General features: G+C 45.5%; 1 protein-coding gene across 2 annotated transcripts in view; it reads left to right on the top strand.

Moving 5' to 3' along the window:
* Positions 1-21,966, top strand: part of DHX36 (DEAH-box helicase 36) — a 48,897-nt gene that overhangs the window by 3,645 nt on the left and 23,286 nt on the right. For both annotated transcript variants that reach the window (XM_073674755.1, XM_073674754.1), the window contains exons 2-13: positions 313-446; positions 1,037-1,223; positions 3,315-3,353; positions 4,721-4,891; positions 9,225-9,304; positions 10,199-10,273; positions 10,935-11,101; positions 13,843-13,924; positions 15,132-15,272; positions 16,885-16,987; positions 18,446-18,533; positions 18,618-18,673. In XM_073674755.1, coding sequence (XP_073530856.1) covers positions 328-446; positions 1,037-1,223; positions 3,315-3,353; positions 4,721-4,891; positions 9,225-9,304; positions 10,199-10,273; positions 10,935-11,101; positions 13,843-13,924; positions 15,132-15,272; positions 16,885-16,987; positions 18,446-18,533; positions 18,618-18,673 — 1,308 coding nt within the window. In that variant the 5' untranslated portion in view covers positions 313-327. The remainder of the gene's footprint in view (positions 1-312; positions 447-1,036; positions 1,224-3,314; positions 3,354-4,720; positions 4,892-9,224; positions 9,305-10,198; positions 10,274-10,934; positions 11,102-13,842; positions 13,925-15,131; positions 15,273-16,884; positions 16,988-18,445; positions 18,534-18,617; positions 18,674-21,966) is intronic.

Raw genomic sequence — 21,966 nt, 5'->3', positions numbered from 1 at the left:
CATTTACATACAAGAAAAATGTGGATTTCTCTGGAATAAGATATCAGATCACAGATATCAAGGTATCATTTTATTCAGCTTCCGATTGCCTACATGTCCATATAGATGACATAGGAGGGCTGATCCTACTGACAGATTCCCTTTAATTACATGTAAAATGTTCCATCCTGTGGTAATAATTTTGTAAATGACATGTTTTTTCATGTATTTGAGCTATACATTGCCTTTTTTGCAGTGAGGGGAGATCAGTACTGTAGACTGTAATATGGTATACTAATACATGTATTATTTTCTTCTATTGATTTATTTTAGAGAGCAGTGGTGCGGATGGATGAATCCAGAGAACAGCAGATTACACGACTTCTGAACTCTGTGCAAACGCAAAACAAGGATGTGAAGCAAGAGCCGAGCTCGGAGGAGTCCTGGTGGGCAACCGAGAACGAAAGGTGCTTGTTATTAACAACTATGGGGGACAGGCATTGAGCCATTTCCATCTCTGTACGTCTACAAGACTCATCCAGACTTTGATTTAAAAAAATCATTGTAGTTTTTTAGACAGGGGTCTCATATCCAGTTATGAAGCTTGTTCCTCTGGACTGTTACACATTATTGTCCCGACCTGTCGTCTATTCTCATTGTTGTGGTCTGGAGTCATCACTAATTACAATTCTTGGGGTATGTAGAAAAAGATTTCTACTCATTGCTTTACAGCCAGAAAATAAAATCCAAGGAGCCTGCTGATTTGGTGAAGTGTGAGATCTGTGATCAAATCTGCATTTCTTACATGGAATCTGTTGCAGATTTGGAGACCTGATCAGCAGTGGAAACTTTCTCCTGTGTGAACATGTCCTTATAGAAGAAAAATAGCGTACATATTTAATTGGTACAGTGCGATTATTTCCTTAGGGGTTGTTACAGCATAGAAATTGGCCATCTGTGCCTTATTTCTGGGGGTCCGACCAGAAATTGACTTCCCTTGTTCCACTTGTTTTAGCATAGGGTTAAAACTGTTCTCTAATGTCTCTGTTCTTTTCAGAAATATTGCGGCCCCTGATATCAAGCTGCCAGTAGACATTGTGAAAGATGCCTGGGATGACGATGATGACGATGAGAAATTCTCACAATCCTGTTATGGAGAAAATAGAGTAAACGCAGCCTTAGATCGACAGCTTAAAGAAGAACTGCGGGATAAAAGGAGCGATTATAGATATGTGGAAATGCAGGTGCCTCTTACATAGGATTTTCACTCTGAATGAAAAATCAGCCATATAATATTTAAAGGGTTTTCCACAAGACTGATATTGATGACCTATGCTTTGGATATGTCAACAATATTAGATAGAGGGAGGGCCAAGACATGACCCCCTACTGATCAGCTGATAGCCGTTCTGGCTGAGGCCAGAAATAAGCAGTGTGATGAGGCGGTACACTGCTCTCTGGTACTGCAGATCAGCTGCGGTCATATATGAGCAGTGTGATGAGGCGGTACACCGCTCTCTGGTACTGCAGATCAGCTGCGGTCATATATGAGCAGTGCGATGAGGTGGTACACCGCTCTCTGGTACTCCCGATCAGCTGTGGTCATATATAAGCAGTATGATGAGGCGGTACACTGCTCTCTGGTACTGCAGATCAGCTGCGGTCATATATAAACAGTGTGATGAGGCAGTACACTGCTCTCTGGTACTGCAGATCAGCTGCGGTCTTATATGAGCAGTATGATGAGGCGGTACACTGCTCTCTGGTACTGCAGATCAGCTGCGGTCATATATAAGCAGTGTGATGAGGCGGTACACTGCTCTCTGGTACTGCAGATCAGCTGCGGTCATATATGAGCAGTGTGATGAGGTGGTACACCGCTCTCTGGTACTGCAGATCAGCTGCGGTCATATATGAGCAGTGTGATGAGGCGGTACACCGCTCTCTGGTACTGCAGATCAGCTGCGGTCATATATGAGCAGTGTGATGAGGTGGTACACCGCTCTCTGGTACTCCCTATCAGCTGTGGTCATATATAAGCACTATGATGAGGCGGTACACTGCTCTCTGGTACTGCAGATCAGCTGCGGTCATATATAAACAGTGTGATGAGGCAGTACACTGCTCTCTGGTACTGCAGATCAGCTGCGGTCTTATATGAGCAGTATGATGAGGCGGTACACTGCTCTCTGGTACTGCAGATCAGCTGCGGTCATATATAAGCAGTGTGATGAGGCGGTACACTGCTCTCTGGTACTGCAGATCAGCTGCGGTCATATATGAGCAGTGTGATGAGGCGGTACACCGCTCTCTGGTACTGCAGATCAGCTGCGGTCATATATGAGCAGTGTGATGAGGTGGTACACCGCTCTCTGGTACTCCCGATCAGCTGTGGTCATATATAAGCAGTATGATGAGGCGGTACACTGCTCTCTGGTACTGCAGATCAGCTGCGGTCATATATAAACAGTGTGATGAGGCGGTACACTGCTCTCTGGTACTGCAGATCAGCTGCGGTCTTATATGAGCAGTATGATGAGGCGGTACACTGCTCTCTGGTACTGCAGATCAGCTGCGGTCATATATAAGCAGTGTGATGAGGCGGTACACTGCTCTCTGGTACTGCAGATCAGCTGCGGTCATATATGAGCAGTGCGATGAGGTGGTACACCGCTCTCTGGTACTCCCGATCAGCTGCGGTCATATATAAGCAGTGTGATGAGGCGGTACACTGCTCTCTGGTACTGCAGATCAGCTGCGGTCATATATAAGCAGTGTGATGAGGCGGTACACTGCTCTCTGGTACTGCAGATCAGCTGCGGTCATATATAAGCAGTGTGATGAGGCGGTACACTGCTCTCTGGTACTGCAGATCAGCTGCGGTCATATATAAGCAGTGTGATGAGGCGGTACACTGCTCTCTGGTACTGCAGATCAGCTGCGGTCATATATAAGCAGTGTGATGAGGCGGTACACTGCTCTCTGGTACTGCAGATCAGCTGCGGTCATATATGAGCAGTGTGATGAGGTGGTACACCGCTCTCTGGTACTGCAGATCATCTCCATTTATTGTAGTGGAAAACCCCTTTAAAAGAGAAATGGGAAACTAAACAAACAGTTATTGTAATTTTCCTGTCTTGATTTGCATTTGGCGGTTTTGTAAAATTGATAATGAAGTGCAGCCATATTGGTTGTCACTTTGGCATTCACTTTTCATAAACTGATCATCAGCTGTCAGAAGTTCACTCCATGATAGCGTGACAGTCTTAGCAGTATGTTTCTTGTTATTCAGGTGCATGTTCTCATTATATGTAATTTTGTTTTTTTTCCACCAGAGGTTTCGTGAAAAGTTACCATCAAATAATATGAAAGAGGTAAGGACAAAGTATGGATCGTTGCTTTTCCTTGTTCTACAATTAAATTATGTTTTACTAAAAATCTGATTACTGGGTAATGTTGAGTATTCGAGTGTCATGGCAGGACCAGATCAGACAGACTTATTGCTGCCTTAAGAATAAATGGGTTGTAGATCCGTGCGTAACATTATCATCTTCAAAGTATAAGAACCATTTCCAGCTCTGACTTCAAATCCCAGTTTGTTCTATGTAATTGCTCATGATTTTCTAATTTTATCCAATGCGTTTCTGAAGAAGTATAATAGCAAAAATAAAGTATGAGGACAGTTATTAGGATAGTCCATCATTTTATGATTAATGTTGCCTGATCCTGAGAATGCAGGTGCTGCAGTGCAGCGCCAACTTCTACATTCTTCCCTGCGTGCTGCCGATCACTCAAATAGAGCCGAGCTGCAATTTGTGGCCAGTAACTTCACTGTCTAGGGCAGGGATGTCAAACTCAAACACACTGAGGGACAAAATGAAATACTTGGACAAAGTTGCAGGCCAACCAGTATACAGTATAATGGGCCCCACATAGTGCTCTATACAGAATAATGGGACCCACATAGTGCTCTATACAGTATAATGGGCCCCACATAGTGCTCTATACAGTATAATGGGCCCCACATAGTGCTCTATACAGTATAATGGGCCCCACATAGTGCTCCATGCAATATAATGGGCCCCACATAGTGCTCCATGCAGTGTAATGGCCTCACATTGCCTTCCATACAAAATGGGCCCACATAGGGGTGGCAGTTCTGGTGTTGCCGGCCTAATATAATCACCCTGTGGGCCAGATTTGCCCCACGAGCTGGAGTTTGACATGTGTGGTCTTAGGGACAAGACGATGGACGAGCTGCAGCACTGTGACCATTTTTAAGGACGGGGGGTCCAAGTGGTCAGACCCCAGAAGTCATAGTCGTGACGTAGCCTACTACTGTAATGTTATTTATTTTTTATGTTGTTTTAAAGAAATGGCTCCTATCAGCTGCTGCTGGAGGGAGTTTAGTGGATACTAATATGTATGTAGTAAGATCCCAAGTCCCCCCTAGGCAGCGAGCTGCGTTTGACATGTTTATGCAGTGGATTTGTGGGTCTGACTGCTATAAAGATATATTCAGAAGTTAAAGGGTTAGTCTCATCATAGATGGGTATTGTTGGATTTTGCAATTTACTTTTAATTACAATTTTAAGCAGTTCTTCAGGTATTAACACTTTTCTTTTGTTTATAGCTTGTTGACTAAGTGACCGACCACCAGTACTGTCAAGAAGCGGTGACCGAATATGCCCAGTGCTTACAAGCTCTATTCTCTTTCATTGTTTTCATTTTTAAATCTCAGGAAATTATTAAAATGATCTCTGGCAATCAAGTGACGGTCATTAGTGGAGAGACTGGCTGCGGGAAGACTACACAAGTGACGCAGTTCATTCTGGATGATTACATTAACAAAGGAAAGGGCTCTGCTTGTCACATCGTGTGCACTCAGCCCAGAAGAATCAGCGCAATCTCGGTAAGATGTCCTAGTGGAGACCACTGCTGATGCATACGCTGCTGCTTAGTCTACCATGCAAGAAAAGCTCTTTGTATACCGATCAACCAAGTGAATTAGAACAATGTGAGTGGTGCTCACCATGCACAACACTGCAATGAACGTGCGAGCTCCCCCGGATTGCTGCTGCACCCACCATAGGCTCCCACTGCTGAAAGCACGGAGCTGGATGAATGAAGGAAGGGGAGAAAAAAAAAAGGAAAGCGACATCTACCAGGCGCTGCAAGGAGAAGACAGTAGATGCGGCTTTCCGTTTTTTTTTTGTTTTTTTTTTGGTTTTTTTTTTGCATTTTCCTTCACTTAGTATACCATGGATGTGTTGATAATCTAGTCATAGTTTTCCTTATTATTGTGGGCTGTTATAGATGGAACAATGGGGTTGTCCAAGAGTGATTACTTATCAGAAATTCCCTTGTTCAGTATCTGAGCACTTTGTTTCACGCTGCTGGAGCCACCCTTAAAATCATAAAAACAGGGGTTCAATGTTCCTTGTTTTAAGGCCCCGTCACACTAAGCGATGCAGCAGCGATCCCGACAACGATACGACCTGTCAGGGATCATTGCTGCGTCGCTATGTGGTCGCTGGTGAGCTGTCAAACAGGCAGGCTCACCAACGATCAGGGGAGCAGCGACATCGTGGAAAGAATCTTTCCACGATGTCCTGCTCCCAGTTACCAGCCTGCTGCTGAAGCAGGAGCAGGCTGGTAACTATGGTAAACATCGGGTTACTAAGTGCGCGTGTGCCCCTAGTAACCCGATGTTTACCATGGATACCACTCTGCTACGGTGCGCGGGAGGTTACCGTTCACCTTAGCGGAGTCATATCCATGATAAACATCGGGTTACTAGGGGCATACCCGCACTTAGTAACCCGATGTTTATCATGGATACGACTCTGCTAAGGTGAACGGTAACCTCCCGCGCACCGTAGCAGAGTGGTATCCATGGTAAACAGCGGGTTACTAAGTGCGCGCGTGCCCCTAGTAACCCGATATTTACCATGGATACCAGCCTGATCGTTGGTCCCGCTGGTCACACACAGCGATGTGTGCTGGCCAGCAGGAGGCCAACGACCAAAAAATGGTCCAGGACACTTTGCAGCGATCAGCGACCTCACAGCAGGGACCTGATCGCTGCAAAGTGTCACACATAGCGACATCGCTGGTGAGGTCGCTGTTGCGTCACCAAAACCGTGACACAGCAGCGATCTCGCTATGTGAGACGGGGGCTTAAGTGAACCAGTGCCATTCCTTTCAAAGTGTATGGGACTGAAGGAGATAAGTACAGCGAAGCTGACAAGTGAGCGACAGAAAGCTAGTGTCCACTTACTGCAACTGCTGTAGTGGCTAAAGAAGTAGCCGACAAAAGTTTAAGGGAGCTAAACCAAATGTGATCTGTTTGTGCTTTGAAGCAGCTATTTTACGAAAAGGAGAGTTTCTTAAGTTTCGGACCACCCCTTTAATTCTATCACTTATTTTAATCCTAAATCTCCATCTTTATAATGTAGTAATTTAACTTCTTTTCTAATATACTTTAATTAAAAATCCCTATTGCTCCCTCACTACTCCAAGGCTACGTCCCCACGATTAGGAACCAGCAGCGCTTTGGAAGCAGCATATTTTCTCAGCATCCAAAGCGCTGCGTTCCAAGGCTGCACTTGTTTTGTCAGTACATGTGGATACACTGCATGTACTAACATTCAATCGGTCAAAATCTGAAGCGGAGACTTAGCGTCTCCACTGCAGATAATTAACATGCTACTGCTCGTAAACCCGCACTGCGGGTGAGTTTACTCAACATCAAAAACAAGCACAGTTGGCATGGGATTTACTTCCTCTTTGATGACCCTTCATTTGAGAATCACAGGGCATTTTGGTAAAGTCAAAGGAGCTGTCATCCCGCATGAATATGAAGCGTCATCATTGACGTCCGTTTCAGAGGCTGGGCTGGTCCCTGCTCTGAGCTTCCCTCAGTTGTCTGTTCCGACATATGCTCAGTAGGATCTTGTCACTGTGTAATATACACAGTGACCGTGCGCTCCCTCGCCGGCTCTGATGAGAAGTGATGAGCTGCAAAAGAGTGCACTGTCAGTGCGCATTGTAACAAGATTGCCCTGCGTGTAGAAAATGCAGAGACCAGCCCCGACTCCGCATGTCATGTTAGTTTCGGACCTCCCCTTTAATACCGGAAGGCCAGAAAAATATCTACTCATAATCACTAAATAGAAAAAAGCTGAAGCAGCACCTTAGTAACAGAGGGTGCAAATCCAGGGACTTCAGTCAGATCCACAAGCAGATATACGGTAATATGAAAATTGCTCCAAAATTCAAATCGATAGAAAAAGTTGTGCATTTATTGAGCCATGTGGATATAGCAATGTTTCAGTCTCTCCTGGAAGGCTTGAAAAAGTTTCCAGGAGGAATCAAAATGGCTTAATAAATGCTCAACTTCTTTTTTCTTTTTTTTTCTTTTTTAGCAGTCTCCATATTATAGCTACTTTTAATCTCTAAATATTTCCTGTCCTGATGAACCCCAGAAACATTCATAAGCGTGTGTGTGAATGATGGTAGTGAATCTTATACATGTAACTTCTACGGACTGTTTCATTGGGCTTCAGACAGGATAGTCTGTGGTCTGTTATCTTCCAGCTCCCGACCTCTTCTGCACCTTGATAAGAGCTTTAATTAAAAATACAAAGTTGTTTCCTTTTTTTATCAACACATTGGACTGATATAGAAATACTAGGTATCCTGGTATGCATGGTACCCCATCCCTCATCCCCAATCCTGGTATGCATGGCTCCCTCATCCCCAACCCTGGCATGCATGGCACCCCTCATCCCCAACCCTGGTATGCATGGCACCCCTCATCTCCAATCCTGGTATACATGGTACCCCTCATCCCCAATCCTGGTATGCATGGTACCCCTTATCCCCAATCCTGGTATGCATGGCTCCTTCATCCCCAATCCTGATATGCATGGCTCCCTCACCCCTATCTTGGTATGCATGGCACTCCTCATCCCTATCCTGGTATGCATGGCACCCCTCATCCCCAATCCTGGTATGCATGGGCCGCTCATCCCCAATAGTGGTATACATGGTACCCCTCATCCCTTTTCTGGTATGTATGGTACCCCTCATCCTGGTATGCATTGCACCCTCATCTCATTTCTGGTATGTATGGCCTCCTCATCCCTGAAACCTGGTATGCATGGCACCCAATCCCTCATCCTAGTATGCATGGCACCCCTCATCCTTATCCTGGTATGCATGGTACCCCTCATCCTGGTATGCACAGCAACCCAACCCTCATCCTGGTATGCATGGTACCCCACATTCCTATCCTAGTATGCATGGCACCCCTCATCCCCTAATCCTGGAATGCATGGTCCCCTCACCCCCCAATCCTGGTATGCGTGGCCCCCTCACCCTGCAATCCTGGTGTGTGTGTGGTACCCCTCATCCCCCCCAATCCTGGTGTGTGTGGTACCCCTCATCCCCCCCCAATCCTGGTGTGTGTGGTACCCCTCATCCCCCCCCAATCCTGGTGTGTGTGGTACCACTCATCCCCCCCCAATCCTGGTGTGTGTGGTACCCCTCACCCCCCCCAATCCTGGTGTGTGTGGTACCCCTCATCCCCCCCAATCCTGGTGTGTGTGGTACCCCTCATCCCCCCCAATCCTGGTGTGTGTGGTACCCCTCATCCCCCCCGATCTTGGTGTGTGTGGTACCCCTCACCCCCCCGATCTTGGTGTGTGTGGTACCCCTCATCCCTTTCACGCTGTACACACATACAAAAAAATAAACACGTATACTCACCTTCCTTCCTTGTGCTCCAGCGCTGCTGTGTTCTGTTATGCCGGAGGACGCGCGTGCCCATACCGCTCTATCTGGCGCCATTTTGCTGAAGACACACTGCAAATGTGTCTTCAGTAAAATGGCGCCGGATAGCACTATGGGCATGCACCGATCCGACGCCTCACTCCTGTCCCGGTCTCCAGAGAAGAGAGGCGTCGCAGCAATGCTCCTCCCGGTCAGGTAAGTATGGCGCTGGAGATCGCGGTATGCGTTCAGTGTCTACGCATACCGTGATCTCCGGCGTCATACACTCCTCTTACCTGTAACGGCTAGATGTGGTCTTCTGTCTGGAGCCAGACTGTGCGTCGCGCATGCGCAGTCTATCGAGGCTTCAGACAGAGACACGCTTAGCCGATTATATTATAGATTGCAAAAGTTTATCTAAAGATTGTTAAATAAGTGACTGTAACAACTTATTTTTTTTTTAATTCTAGGTAGCAGAACGTGTGGCTGCAGAGCGGGCTGAACCCTGTGGCATGGGACACAGCACTGGCTACCAAATACGTCTGGAAAGGTATGTGATGGAGACCTGCTCATAGTGTTCTGGAGATGCACAGTATTTGAGACCATGCGTGGTTCTGAATTATAGAAGTAATTTGCTAAAAATGCTCAAGATTTTTAATATGTAGATGTCAGCTGCGTCCATGTCCACCAGATGATGCATTTTAGATATAGACTTTTTGGCAGCGTCTTACAATTGAGTAGAATATAGTCAGTCGTGTAAAGCCCTCGTCTCACATAGCGAGATCGCTAGTGCGATCGCTGCTGAGTCACAAGTTTTGTGACGCAACAGCGACCTCAGCAGCGATCTCGCTACGTTTGACACTTAGCAGCGACCAGGCCCCTGCTGTGAGATCGCTGGTCGTGTCGAAATGGCCTGGACCATTTTTTGATCGTTGAGGTCCCGCTGGGTAGCATGCATCAGTGTGTTTGACACCTTACCAACGCCCTCATTGGCTTCTCAGAACTGAGACACATAGGCGTGCATTTGCGTTGCATCGCTATACAGGTCGCTGTATCGTTGCTGCGTCGTTGGGAAGATCTGACTGTTTGACATCTCACCAGCGACCACATAGCGACACAGCAACGATCCCTGCCAGATCGTATCGTTGTCGGAATCGCTGTAGCGTCGCTAAGTGTGATGGGGCCTTAACAGATTGTATCAGCATTCAGTGATTATGAGACAAATGATAATGAGGACCTTTTGCATTGGGTAGGCTAATATATACTAATAACTTTTACAGAATATTAATATATTAACATGGCTTCAATGTCGTGGATGACTCAGTGTTGCCCCCACGGACAATGACCAGTAGAGTATAGTTATGTTGTGTTATCATTCAACATGTTTTGCAGATATTTTATCATTCTTGTTTCTTTTTTCTACCTATCTTTTTCTTTTTTACAGTCAGTTACCACGGGCACAAGGCTCTATTTTATACTGTACAACCGGCATAGTCCTCCAGTGGCTTCAGTCCGATCAGTAAGTGCCCTTCAAGTGTATGAAATCTGAACAATGATCTCCACTCTCTTTGACAGTAGATTAAGTCTTTTCTCAAATATCTCATTAGCAAATTAGATGATTTTTCATTAGATAATCAGATTGTTTCTTTATTTTAACAACACAGATTTTTCTCTCATTTTGGCAGCCTGGTATTCAGCACCTGTTCTAAAGAATACAATGAGAAAGTCCATTCCTTCCCTTACCTCTATGAATTTCTGATTAGTATATGGTTGTGTAATATGCAGCCCAGTTAAAGGAGGGGGACACATCAGCTTGTATATCTTCCTGGAGGAGGACATGACTGCTTCTAAAGAGTTAGTCTGCTAGAGTGTAATGTAGAGTTTAGACTAGCATGTTTGTGATCAGCATGCCGTCCCTGTGTTCATCAATGTCTAATTGCACATGAGCATACACTAGCTTCATACATTTAATGGATTGTACTCATCCTGCACATAGACTCCAGCCAGCCTCTGTCTTCCAGAGCTAAATTAGAGAAGTGTTTTTTTTTCCTTGAATTTCCTGGTTATGTATATTTCAGAGTAATAGGTTTTACTATTTTTCTCTGCTGATACCTAATCGGTTTTCTAGAATATTATAGTAGATCCTTTAAGCACTATACAGACATTTTTATTTCTTTCAGGCTATTGAGCAGCGTCAGCCATGTTATATTAGATGAAGTCCACGAGAGGAACTTACAATCTGATATGCTGATGACAATTGTAAAAGATCTTCTGAGGTGTCGTCCAGATCTGAAGGTCATACTGATGAGCGCCACGCTGAATGCCAATAAGTTTTCTCAGTATTTTGGTCAGTTAACCGTTTGCATTATGGTACTATCACTGCTTTTCATATACAGTAGAGTATGTATAGTTCATCTATATTTTCCTTGTAGAACTGGACTGACACTGATTCACACGTCTTTTACATTCTCCATTATAAATAAGTTCTGCAGTGTAAGGCATATGGTTCTTTCTATCACATTTTCATAAATCCTTTTAGTGTATTTACTGATCAAAACTAGTTTAAAATAATGAAAGCCGAACCAATATGGCACTAGGTATGGATGCGCCATATGGACTACTAGGTATGGATGCGCAATATGGCACTAGGTATGGATGCGCAATATGGCACTAGGTATGGATGCACCATATAGCACTAGGTATGGATGCACCATATGGCACTAGGTATGGATGCCCCATATGGCACTAGGTATGGATGCGCCATATGGCACAAGGTATGGATGCGCCATATGGCACTAGGTATGGATGCGCCATATGGCACTAGGTATGGATGCGCCATATGGCACTAGGTATGGATGCGCCATATGGCACTAGGTATGGATGCGCCATATGGCACTAGGTATGGATGCGCCATATGGCACTAGGTATGGATGCACCATATAGCACTAGGTATGGATGCCCCATATGGCACTAGGTATGGATGCGCCATATGGCACAAGGTATGGATGCTCCATATGGCACTAGGTATGGATGCGCCATATGGCACTAGGTATGGATGCGCCATATGGCACTAGGTATGGATGCGCCATATGGCACTAGGTATGGATGCGCCATATGGCACTGGGTGTGGATGCGCCATATGGCACTGGGTGTGGATGCGCCATATGGCACTGGGTGTGAATGCCCCATATGGCACTGGGTGTGGATGCGCCATATGGCACTGGGTGTGGGTGCGCCATATGGCACTAGGTGTGGACGCGCCATATGGCACTAGGTGTGGACGCGCCATATGGCACTAGGTGTGGACGCGCCATGTGGCACTAGGTGTGGACGCGCCATGTGGCACTATGTGTGGACGCGCCATGTGGCACTATGTGTGGACGCGCCATGTGGCACTATGTGTGGACGCGCCATGTGGCACTATGTGTGGACGCGCCATGTGGCACTATGTGTGGACGCGCCATGTGGCACTATGTGTGGACGCGCCATGTGGCACTAGGTGTGGACGCGCCATGTGGCACTAGGTGTGGACGCGCCATGTGGCACTAGGTGTGGACGCGCCATGTGGCACTAGGTGTGGACGCGCCATGTGGCACTAGGTGTGGGCGCGCCATGTGGCACTAGGTGTGGGCGCGCCATGTGGCACTGGGTGTGGGCGCGCCATGTGGCACTGGGCGTGGGCGCGCCATGTGGCACTGGGCGTGGGCGCGCCATGTGGCACTGGGCGTGGGCGCGCCATGTGGCACTGGGTGTGGGCGCGCCATGTGGCACTGGGTGTGGACGCGCCATGTGGCACTGGGTGTGGGCGCGCCATGTGGCACTGGGTGTGGACGCGCCATGTGGCACTGGGTGTGGGCGCGCCATGTGGCACTGGGTGTGGGCGCGCCATGTGGCACTGGGTGTGGGCGCGCCATGTGGCACTGGGTGTGGGCGCGCCATGTGGCACTGGGTGTGGACGCGCCATGTGGCACTGGGTGTGGACGCGCCATGTGGCACTGGGTGTGGACGCGCCATGTGGCACTGGGTGTGGACGCGCCATATGGTACTAGGTTAATATGCAGCATGTATCATGCATTGGCTGTATGATCTCAGCCAGATGTGTTTGACTCTGAAACAATGCGGCAATTCAGAGAAAACCTACTTTAAAAGCTGCCGGAGACCAGTTGAAAAGGCCGGTCCCCGGTGGTTTCTCCCTGCCTGGATTGACAGATCTCTTCCTACATGCATGTACAGAAGTCTCATCAATGCCTGATGCATGCTGCCCACGGATCGGGTAGCCTTTATCAAATGTCGGGTTCCCTTTTAAAGGTTTGTTTTGGATGTAGCTGAAAAAAATCTCAGTGGTAAGAAGAACGTGTTGTGAATTTCCAAATCCACAGCATGGTCAGTATGATGCGGAATTTGGGCTGATTTCCACTACAGATTTCACCCCTTTCAGTTTTTAGGTGAAATCCGTGACATTCTAAATCCACATTTGGCCCATACCGACTGTGGGGACCATCAGCTCCTCTACGTATAGAAAATGATTTACAGACTTACTGGAACTAGTCTGTAGTAGGAATGGTAGAGACAACTAAGTTTTTATTGACCTGCAGCAGACATTATTAAAACTGTCGAAAAGGAGACTCTTTGTTGCCCATATCAACCAATCACAGCACAGCTTTCACGTTGTATTGTTCTATTAGGCTGTGTTCACATGTCCAGTAGTGATCAGTTAGAACGGATCCAGCAGCAATCTGATGGCAAAAAGTGGTACAGACATAACTGTTTAGTCTGCTATTAAATAACTGAATTCTTCTGGATCTGTTTTTTTTTTTAACATTGAAGCCTATGGAAAACAGATCCCTTAATTAGCCATCTGTTTTTCTTTCATTTGTAACAGATCCTTTTTTTTCTTACTGGATCCAGTAAGCAAAAAGCTTATCTGTTACTGATGTCAGGTCCCCTTTAACAGCACTTTTCAGATTCACAGTTGATCTTGCTGGCATCACATCTTTGTTGGGAATTGCTTTTCATGCCATCTGATATTGCCATTGGAAAAAAATCACTGTTAGCTGGAAAAATATTAATTGAGTCTTCTCCATACAGACAACTGCCCTATGCTGCACATCCCTGGATTAACATTCCCTGTAAAAGAGTATCTCTTGGAGGATGTGTTCGAGATGGTAAAGTAAGTATGATGTCCGCTCTAATCCACAGAAAAGCACATATTGCTTCTGTTTTATTTAATGTTTGTCTCTGGAACAGAATATCTCCAAGACACAATGGAAAATCCTCATTTATTCCGGACTACTATGTAGACAGGAACTACTGTATAATAACAACAAAACCACCCTGGAATCTTGCAGTTTTCACTCTGCTCGCTAAACCTGATTGCTTGGTCTCTTTATTGGGGGACACTGGAGACCTTGGGTGTACTCTGCTGCCGTCAGAAGACTGTCACAAAGAATTACAACTATGAAAAAAGTCGGCTCTTCCCCAGCAGGCGGCTGCACCCGCGTACTGACAACCACGCTGATCAGTTCAGTTTGGTGTCAGTAGGAGCTCCAGACAAGTTTTGCTAAACCCAATATTAGACTCGCTCTTCCTGTTCTGATCACATTTCATTGGTCATCCCATTATCACAGGCAGGATTCCAATGAGCGTTATTACCTATGGATAACACAGGATCCATGACTGACAATAGGTGATGTCACATTTCCTCTCTGCACAACAACCTCTGCACAGATCGCAGAGCATGCCCAGAACATCCTTCCCTAGAAGTCAGTGAATCAAATTTTCTCTTACTCTCTATGGTCCATCTGGCTAAACTTACGCATGTCTCTAGATGCCGTTAACAGAAGCCAAGATGACCACCGAATCAGAAATAAAAACAGATGAGAAGATTCACCAGTTGGTTTTAAGTATTAAAATATAGCTGATGCATTCCCTTTACTTTAGCTTTTAGAGAGTACTTGTCTTTTTTTTTTTTGTTTTTAGTGATTGGAACTACCTGACATTTGTAGCAGATTGGTGGGGTATGGAGACCCCCCCCCCAACTGATCACTCTAAAATGCTTAGGCTGAGCTCCTGCTTGAGTGCACACAGAGCGGTGGGGGGTCTCAGTAGAAAGGCTGTGAGCGTGTACACGAGTGCAAGATGGGGACACAGACTTTCTAGTGAGCCGGACCCCACTCTGTACAGTGCACACTCAGGCCGGAATCCAGCACTTCAAGCTGCAAGGTGTTTTTTTAGCAATTGGTGTATGACTGACCCTCACCAATGTGCTGTATATAATAGGTATTGCAAATTGTTTAAAAAAAAATCATAGATACTTTTTAATGAGTGAATTTGCTGCACTGAGACAAATTATATGTTGTTTTTCATCTTTTTATTAGATTTTCCCCCAACGATGCCGATTGGAAGCCAAAAACAAATAGACGTTTTATGCAGGGACGTACCACTCGTCCTGATAAAGCGGAAAAGGAAGAAATCTACAGGGAACGCCTTCCAGAATTTCTAAGGCGACTTCAAGGAAAGTGAGTGAGAGTCTCTTTCTAAAGTGCCGCTGAAGCCAAAAGCTCGAGCATGTTCCAGAGCCCGCTGCGCTGTGTGAACCAGGCATTGACTGTGCTATCAGTTCCTCTTGGTCTTACATAGTCCTATCATCTGAACCACACTAATGTTAACCCTTACACTGGTCAGGGCCTGAAAAATTACATTTCTTCCTATTGAAGTATTGGTCCCATAGTAATAAAAGTACAAGTAGCCCCCATTGATGTTCCAAAAGCCATTCTTAGTGGCCATAGGGATGTAAATGGTGAGAATTACTCCACTCGTTTATTTTAGAGTTCTAGAAATTGCATAGCTATTTAGAAACTAAAATGTAAAAATGTTTATATGCCTTTTAATTTTTTTTTATTTTATTTTAAAAAGTTTAAATCATTGAACTTTTCTTCATTCATAAATAAAGAAATTGAAAAACAAATTGGATTTGGTATTGTTGTGTCAAAATAGTCCTATCAAAATAATATCAAATTATTTAAAGGGAACCTGTCATGTCCTGTCTACTATGTAAACTGCACCCATAGCTTTGTTAGTTATGCAATGTGCATCACTAACACGCTTTTTTCTTAAAAATGGTGCAAATATAATGAGTATATAACATTTTATATACTTCTAATCCTACCTGCGTCATAGGGTGTGATCCTCATATTCAGTCATGGGCGGGCGCAGCATTCAGTCACTGCTGGTGCCGCCCAGTTATTTGAATACTGCTCCCGGCGAGCGCTGATATTTGTGGGGTGCATGTACTGTATGACATGGCCAGGCAGTAAAGCTTCCAGCGCTGGGAGCAACGCGTGCGCATTGAGGCTGTGTAGTTTCCAGCTTCACTGCGCATGCGCTATGATGAGCGGCTTCAGCTGCACACAGTTAAGCTGGGAACTTCACTGCGCATGCGCTATGATGAGCGGCTTCAGCTGCACACAGTGAAGCTGGGAACTTCACTGCACATGCGCCATGACGAGTGGCTCCAGCTGCACACAGTGAAGCTGGGAACTTCACTGCGCATGCGCTATAACGAGCGGCTCAAGCTGCATACAGTGAAGCTGGGAACTTCACTGTGCATGCGCCGGGAGCAGCTCGTCATAGCGCATGCACAGTGAAGCTGGGAACTACACAGCCTCACAGCATGCGCGGCTCCCAGCGCTGGAAGCTTTACTGCCTGGCCGTGTCATACAGCGCATGCTCCCCACAAATATCAGCGCTCGCCGGGAGCAGTATTCAAATATGTGGGTGGCGCCAGCAGTGACTGAATATGAGGATCACACCCCTATGACTGAACGCTATGGGGGCATTTTACATAGTAGATAGGACATGACCGGTTCCCTTTAAACCCCAAAAAGAAAAAAAGAAGCCAGAAGCAGACTGTGCCCCCTGAACTGAGGGGGAGCAGTGAGGATCAGCTTCAGCGTCACATTCAGTATCAGGAAGTTTCCGGAGTACAATCAGCAGTATGGATGTTGGCTTTATAGCTCATTAAAGTACTTTATCTCCCCAGATTGCCCCTTTAAGGAGTTAATGTACTTTTTATCAGAATGAATATAAGTGAGTTTTGCAGTTGACAATTGACTTTTTACTTCCCTGTAGATATTCTGAAAGTACAATACGTGCCATAGAATGTGCGGATGAGGAAAAAGTTAACCTTGGCCTGATTGTAGAGCTCATCAGATACATTGTTTTGAGGGGAGAGGTAAGTTCTTTTTTGATTCAAAGGAGTTAAAGTGAAAATCTGCACCATTTTCTTATTTTTTATATACCTTCAACATTCGCTATGGATTTTTTCGTCTTATATCTTTAAAACAATCAGCACTGAGAATATAATTACCCTTCACTGCCAGGAAGGTGTGATATAGAGCATGACTTTATATGATTGATGCAAATACAAAAACACCAGGTTATTTATTCTGTCTTAAAGGGAATCTGTCACCAGGATTTTGTTACCCTATTTGAGTCCACCAAAATGTAGGGGCAAAGATCCTGATGCCAGCGATGTGTCACTTACTTTACTGGTTCCTGCCGCTTTGATTAAAAAACATTTTATCTGGTGCATATATCCCAGTTCTCTGACTGCTGAGCTCTGTATAACCCCGCCCACACCACTGATTGCCAACTCTCTGTGTACACTGTGCATAGGCAGAAAGCTGCTAATCAGTGGTGGGGGCGGGGCTGGGGTACATGGCAGCAGGTTTTCTAGTCCTCTAATAATAATCTCCTGCTGATGAAATAGAGTTTTTATGAAAACAACACTAAGCAGCCCTGTAAGTGATACATCGCTGGAATCAGGGTTTCTGTCTGTACATTATGCTGCTTTCAGGTTATGGGGCAAAAACCTGGTGACAGATTACATTTAATATTGGGGTGAATAGGACCACTAATTATAGTGGGGTTGGAGGGAGCAGCTATACAAAAGTAACAAAAAAAAGTTATAAAAAGTTTGAAGTGATTTTCATATTTAGTTATTGGCTTACAGATCCTATAGGATCTTGTGCAATGTTTGGCATCCAAAAAACACTAGGAGAACACAAAAAACTGCTTTTTAGTTAAAAATGATGTGTGTGATACCACTATAGTTTGCCGTTACATTCTGTTGCCTAAGCCTAGATGAGCACAGAGCCTCACTCGCTGGCTGTCACTGACGTACGTCATGCAGTGCTGTTCAGTGTGTTAGATAAAACACATGGTATACAGACTATCGTGGTTATAGAAGCTTAAAGGGGTATTCCTATCTCCAAGATCCCATCCCAAGATGTAGTAGGTGTAGTAATAATAATAGTAAATACCTCCAATTAGAAATGTAGTGTAGTTCTGATTATCTATGTTGATTACCCCATGTGCAGGGCATTGCAGTAGCTTAGGTATCCATAGTTACGACGACTCATATAGTGACTGCTAGTTGCCATGGATACCTAATTTTCTGCCATGCCCTGCACATGGGGTAAGCAACTTCAGCGAATCAGAAGAACTATATTACATTTCTAATTGGAGATATTTGCTAATATTATTATTATTACACCTACTACATATTAGGGTAGGATCTTGGAGATGGGAATACCCCTTTAAGTACTATATATCATTGATTGTACGATATGAATGATCTGGATTAAAACAAAGTTTTGAGCTCTCATATTATTTTATTTTGTGCTTTCAGGAAGGTGCCATCTTGGTTTTCCTTCCAGGCTGGGATAATATCAGCACCCTAAATGACTTACTGATGTCACAGGTCATGTTTCAGTCAGGTACGTCTAGATTTTGGATCTATGAGCTGAAAGAAATGTATCATAATAAGTCCGATGTATAATATTCTGAATTATTTTTTACAGATCAGTTTATTATTATCCCTTTGCATTCATTGATGCCAACTGTAAATCAAACCCAGGTAGGTAGTGTAAATGAGCGCTTAGCAAATGGTTTCTTGCAGACTTGACTTTAGTTTCTTAAAGGGAATCTGTCACCAGGTTTTTGCTACCCGATCTAAGAGCAAAATGATCTAGAGGCAGAGACCCTTATTCCAGTGGTGTCACTTACTATACTTGTTGCTGCAGTTTTGATGAAATCACTGATTTATCAGCTGCAGATCTAGCAGAGCTCAGAATACTGAGCCCTATATAACCCCGCCCACACCACTGATTGGCAGCTTTTTGTGTACACTGTAAAGTGGCAGAAAACTGCTAATTAGCGGTGGGGGCGGGGTTATATAGAGCAGGAGGCCTACATGGCACCCAGCAATTACACTGATTTTATTGAAAGAACAACACACAGCCTAGTAAGTGATACATCACTGGAATTGGGCTCTTCTCCCCTACATCAAGTTGCTATCTGATTACATAACAAAACCTGATGAATTTATTCCTTTTAACTTCCTAGTTTGCTAGTAGGCATAATATTTCCCTTTTTTTTTTTTTATTTTTTTCTTTCATAAATTCTTCTTTTCTAGTTGAATATATTGTGTCTTATTTGCTCACTCGTATGCTGTGTCATATAACACATAAATAACATAATAACACATAAAAAACAGCAGTTTGCGGAGGTTTCGTCTAATTCTTCCACCAGAACTAGTAGAGAGTCAGGAAAAGGAAGTCACCAGCTAGTCCCAACTGATTCCGCAAAATATTTTTGCCCCAGATTGATCCAAAACTTCTCCACAGATGTTTTCCTGGCACCAGAGTTTTCCTTCATCACCTGGATAAATCGCCACCTTAAGGTTAAGTTCACATGACCCTATTTTCCGTCCGATTCCGTCCGAGTACTGTCTGTGCTAAAACGTGCATCACACGGACCAATGTTATTCAATGGAGCAGTGCAGATGAGCATATTTTTTTTACTGATCGAATCTGTGTTTGAAAAACATTCCAGCATGGATTCTGCCGCGCGTGCCGGGTTCTGCTTGTGTTGGATGAGACTCACTGATTCAAGTTTATGATTGCACATGAAAAATCAAATGCTTATGGAGCTACACTATAGCATCCAATATTTTTTTTACGGATACACTGAAATTCTGTAACATAGGAAACTGTAAGTGGTCTTATAAAATATTGCTAGCTGCTGCTATAAAAAAAAACAATGTCTTCAGTTTTCTGGATGAAACTCTAGTGATTTGTTTTTTATACAATCATTTGAACTTAACAAAGGGTTATAGACACCTTCAAAGAGACTACATTTTTTTATTTTCTTAGAGTTGCCACTAGATGTAATTTCCCACTTTTTGCTCTTACATTATTTCCACTGCTTCTGAGTATTCCAATTTTTTGTAGTTTTAAAATCCGCCATATGGCTTCTGTGATCATGACCTTTTAGTTTAGTGCCAATTTTTATGGTCCTTGCCAAGAAGGTGCGGCTCACAGGTTAATGATGAGCTGCCTAAAAATGCGCCCCACAGAATCTGTGAGGAAATTTGAGAGCCACGCTCCCCCCCCCCCCCACCCGAATCTGGGAGCTTTCCCCCTGAGAATCTGGGAGCTTCCCCCCCCTTCACCCTGAAAATCTGGAAGCCACACCCCCTCCCCCCTGAGAATGTGGGAGCTATGTCCCCCCGCCGAAGAATCTGGGAGCCACGTCTTGTCCCCCGGAGAATCTGGGAGCCACGTGCCCCCCTTCCCCTTGGAGAATCTGGGAGCCACGTCCCCCTGCCTTGGAGAATCTGGGAGCCACGTCCCCCTGCCTTGGAGAATCTGGGGGCCACGTTCCCACCCCAGAGAATCTGGGAGCCATGTTCCCACCCCGGAGACTCTGGGAGCCATGTTCCCACCCCGGAGACTCTGGGAGCCATGTTCCCACCCCGGAGACTCTGGGAGCCATGTTCCCACCCCGGAGACTCTGGGAGCCATGTTCCCACCCCGGAGACTCTGGGAGCCATGTTCCCACCCCGGAGACTCTGGGAGCCATGTTCCCACCCCGGAGACTCTGGGAGCCATGTTCCCACCCCGGAGACTCTGGGAGCCATGTTCCCACCCCGGAGACTCTGGGAGCCATGTTCCCACCCCGGAGACTCTGGGAGCCATGTTCCCACCCCGGAGACTCTGGGAGCCATGTTCCCACCGCGGAGACTCTGGGAGCCATGTTCCCACCGCGGAGACTCTGGGAGCCATGTTCCCACCGCGGAGACTCTGGGAGCCATGTTCCCACCGCGGAGACTCTGGGAGCCATGTTCCCACCGCGGAGACTCTGGGAGCCATGTTCCCACCGCGGAGACTCTGGGAGCCATGTTCCCACCCCCGGAGACTCTGGGAGCCATGTTCCCACCCCCGGAGAATCTGGGAGCCACGTCCCCACCCCGGAGAATCTGGGAGCTACGTCCCCACCCCAGAGAATCTTTTCACTATGTTTGGTTCTTATTCTGTAGACAGCAGAGGTTCCACTTTTATATTTTAAAGGAGGTTGGATATTGGAGCAGCTTCATCAAAGGAAACCTGTCATCTGATTCATGCTGCCCAACCACAAGCAGCATGGATCACACCCCACGATTGAAGCCAGGTATATTGAGACCTTAAGGACCCACCTCTGCTAGAGGTTTTTGTCAGGTTTCTCCCTTTGTGCACATGAGAGAGAGACCTGTCACTTACCTGCAGCAGCACTGGGAAGAGGCGGTGGAGGTGGACTAGTCTAGTCATCATCTATGGTCGCTGGCTGGATATTTAAAGCACCGCTCTGGCGTTAATATAATATATGTAAATATGTACCTAGATGCGATCGCTCATCCAGGATCTGATTCATGCTGCCCATGGTTTGGGCAGCATGAATCAGATGACAGGTTCCTTTTAACATCAAGTGCACGGAGCTAGGAGATATCCCAAGCTGAATAATTGTCAAGTCTTCATTAAGGGTCCTTCAGATGTCTGTGATAATCGGTCTGATGTCAGATCGCAATGCATGGACTGGCCACACATCAGACCGATTATCACAGACACCTGAAAGAGCCCTTATGGTGGTGAAAAAGACTCTGGTCCCAGGAGCGGTGAGGTGTCTTGTAATATAGTGTCAGATGTTGCTCTGTTAGTCACAGTGGCCTAATGTGTGAGTGGAGCACATGCAAGCAACACACATGCTTGTAAATGGCCACTATGTCTTCCTCAGAGGCAGACTGTGATTACTTTGACTTGCTTATTGTCTTTTAGGTCTAAAATTCTGCTCGGAATATTTTTTTTCTTTGTAGAGGTTGGAGCTCTGTTTTTC

The sequence above is a fragment of the Phyllobates terribilis genome, unplaced genomic scaffold (genome assembly GCF_046119375.1).
Source record: "Phyllobates terribilis strain yellow unplaced genomic scaffold, ASM4611937v1 Scaffold_3__8_contigs__length_932513732, whole genome shotgun sequence".
Classification (NCBI taxonomy): Eukaryota; Metazoa; Chordata; class Amphibia; order Anura; family Dendrobatidae; genus Phyllobates; species Phyllobates terribilis.
The sequence above is the reverse complement of the archived record's forward strand: the minus strand, read 5'-3'. Positions and strand labels throughout refer to the sequence as shown.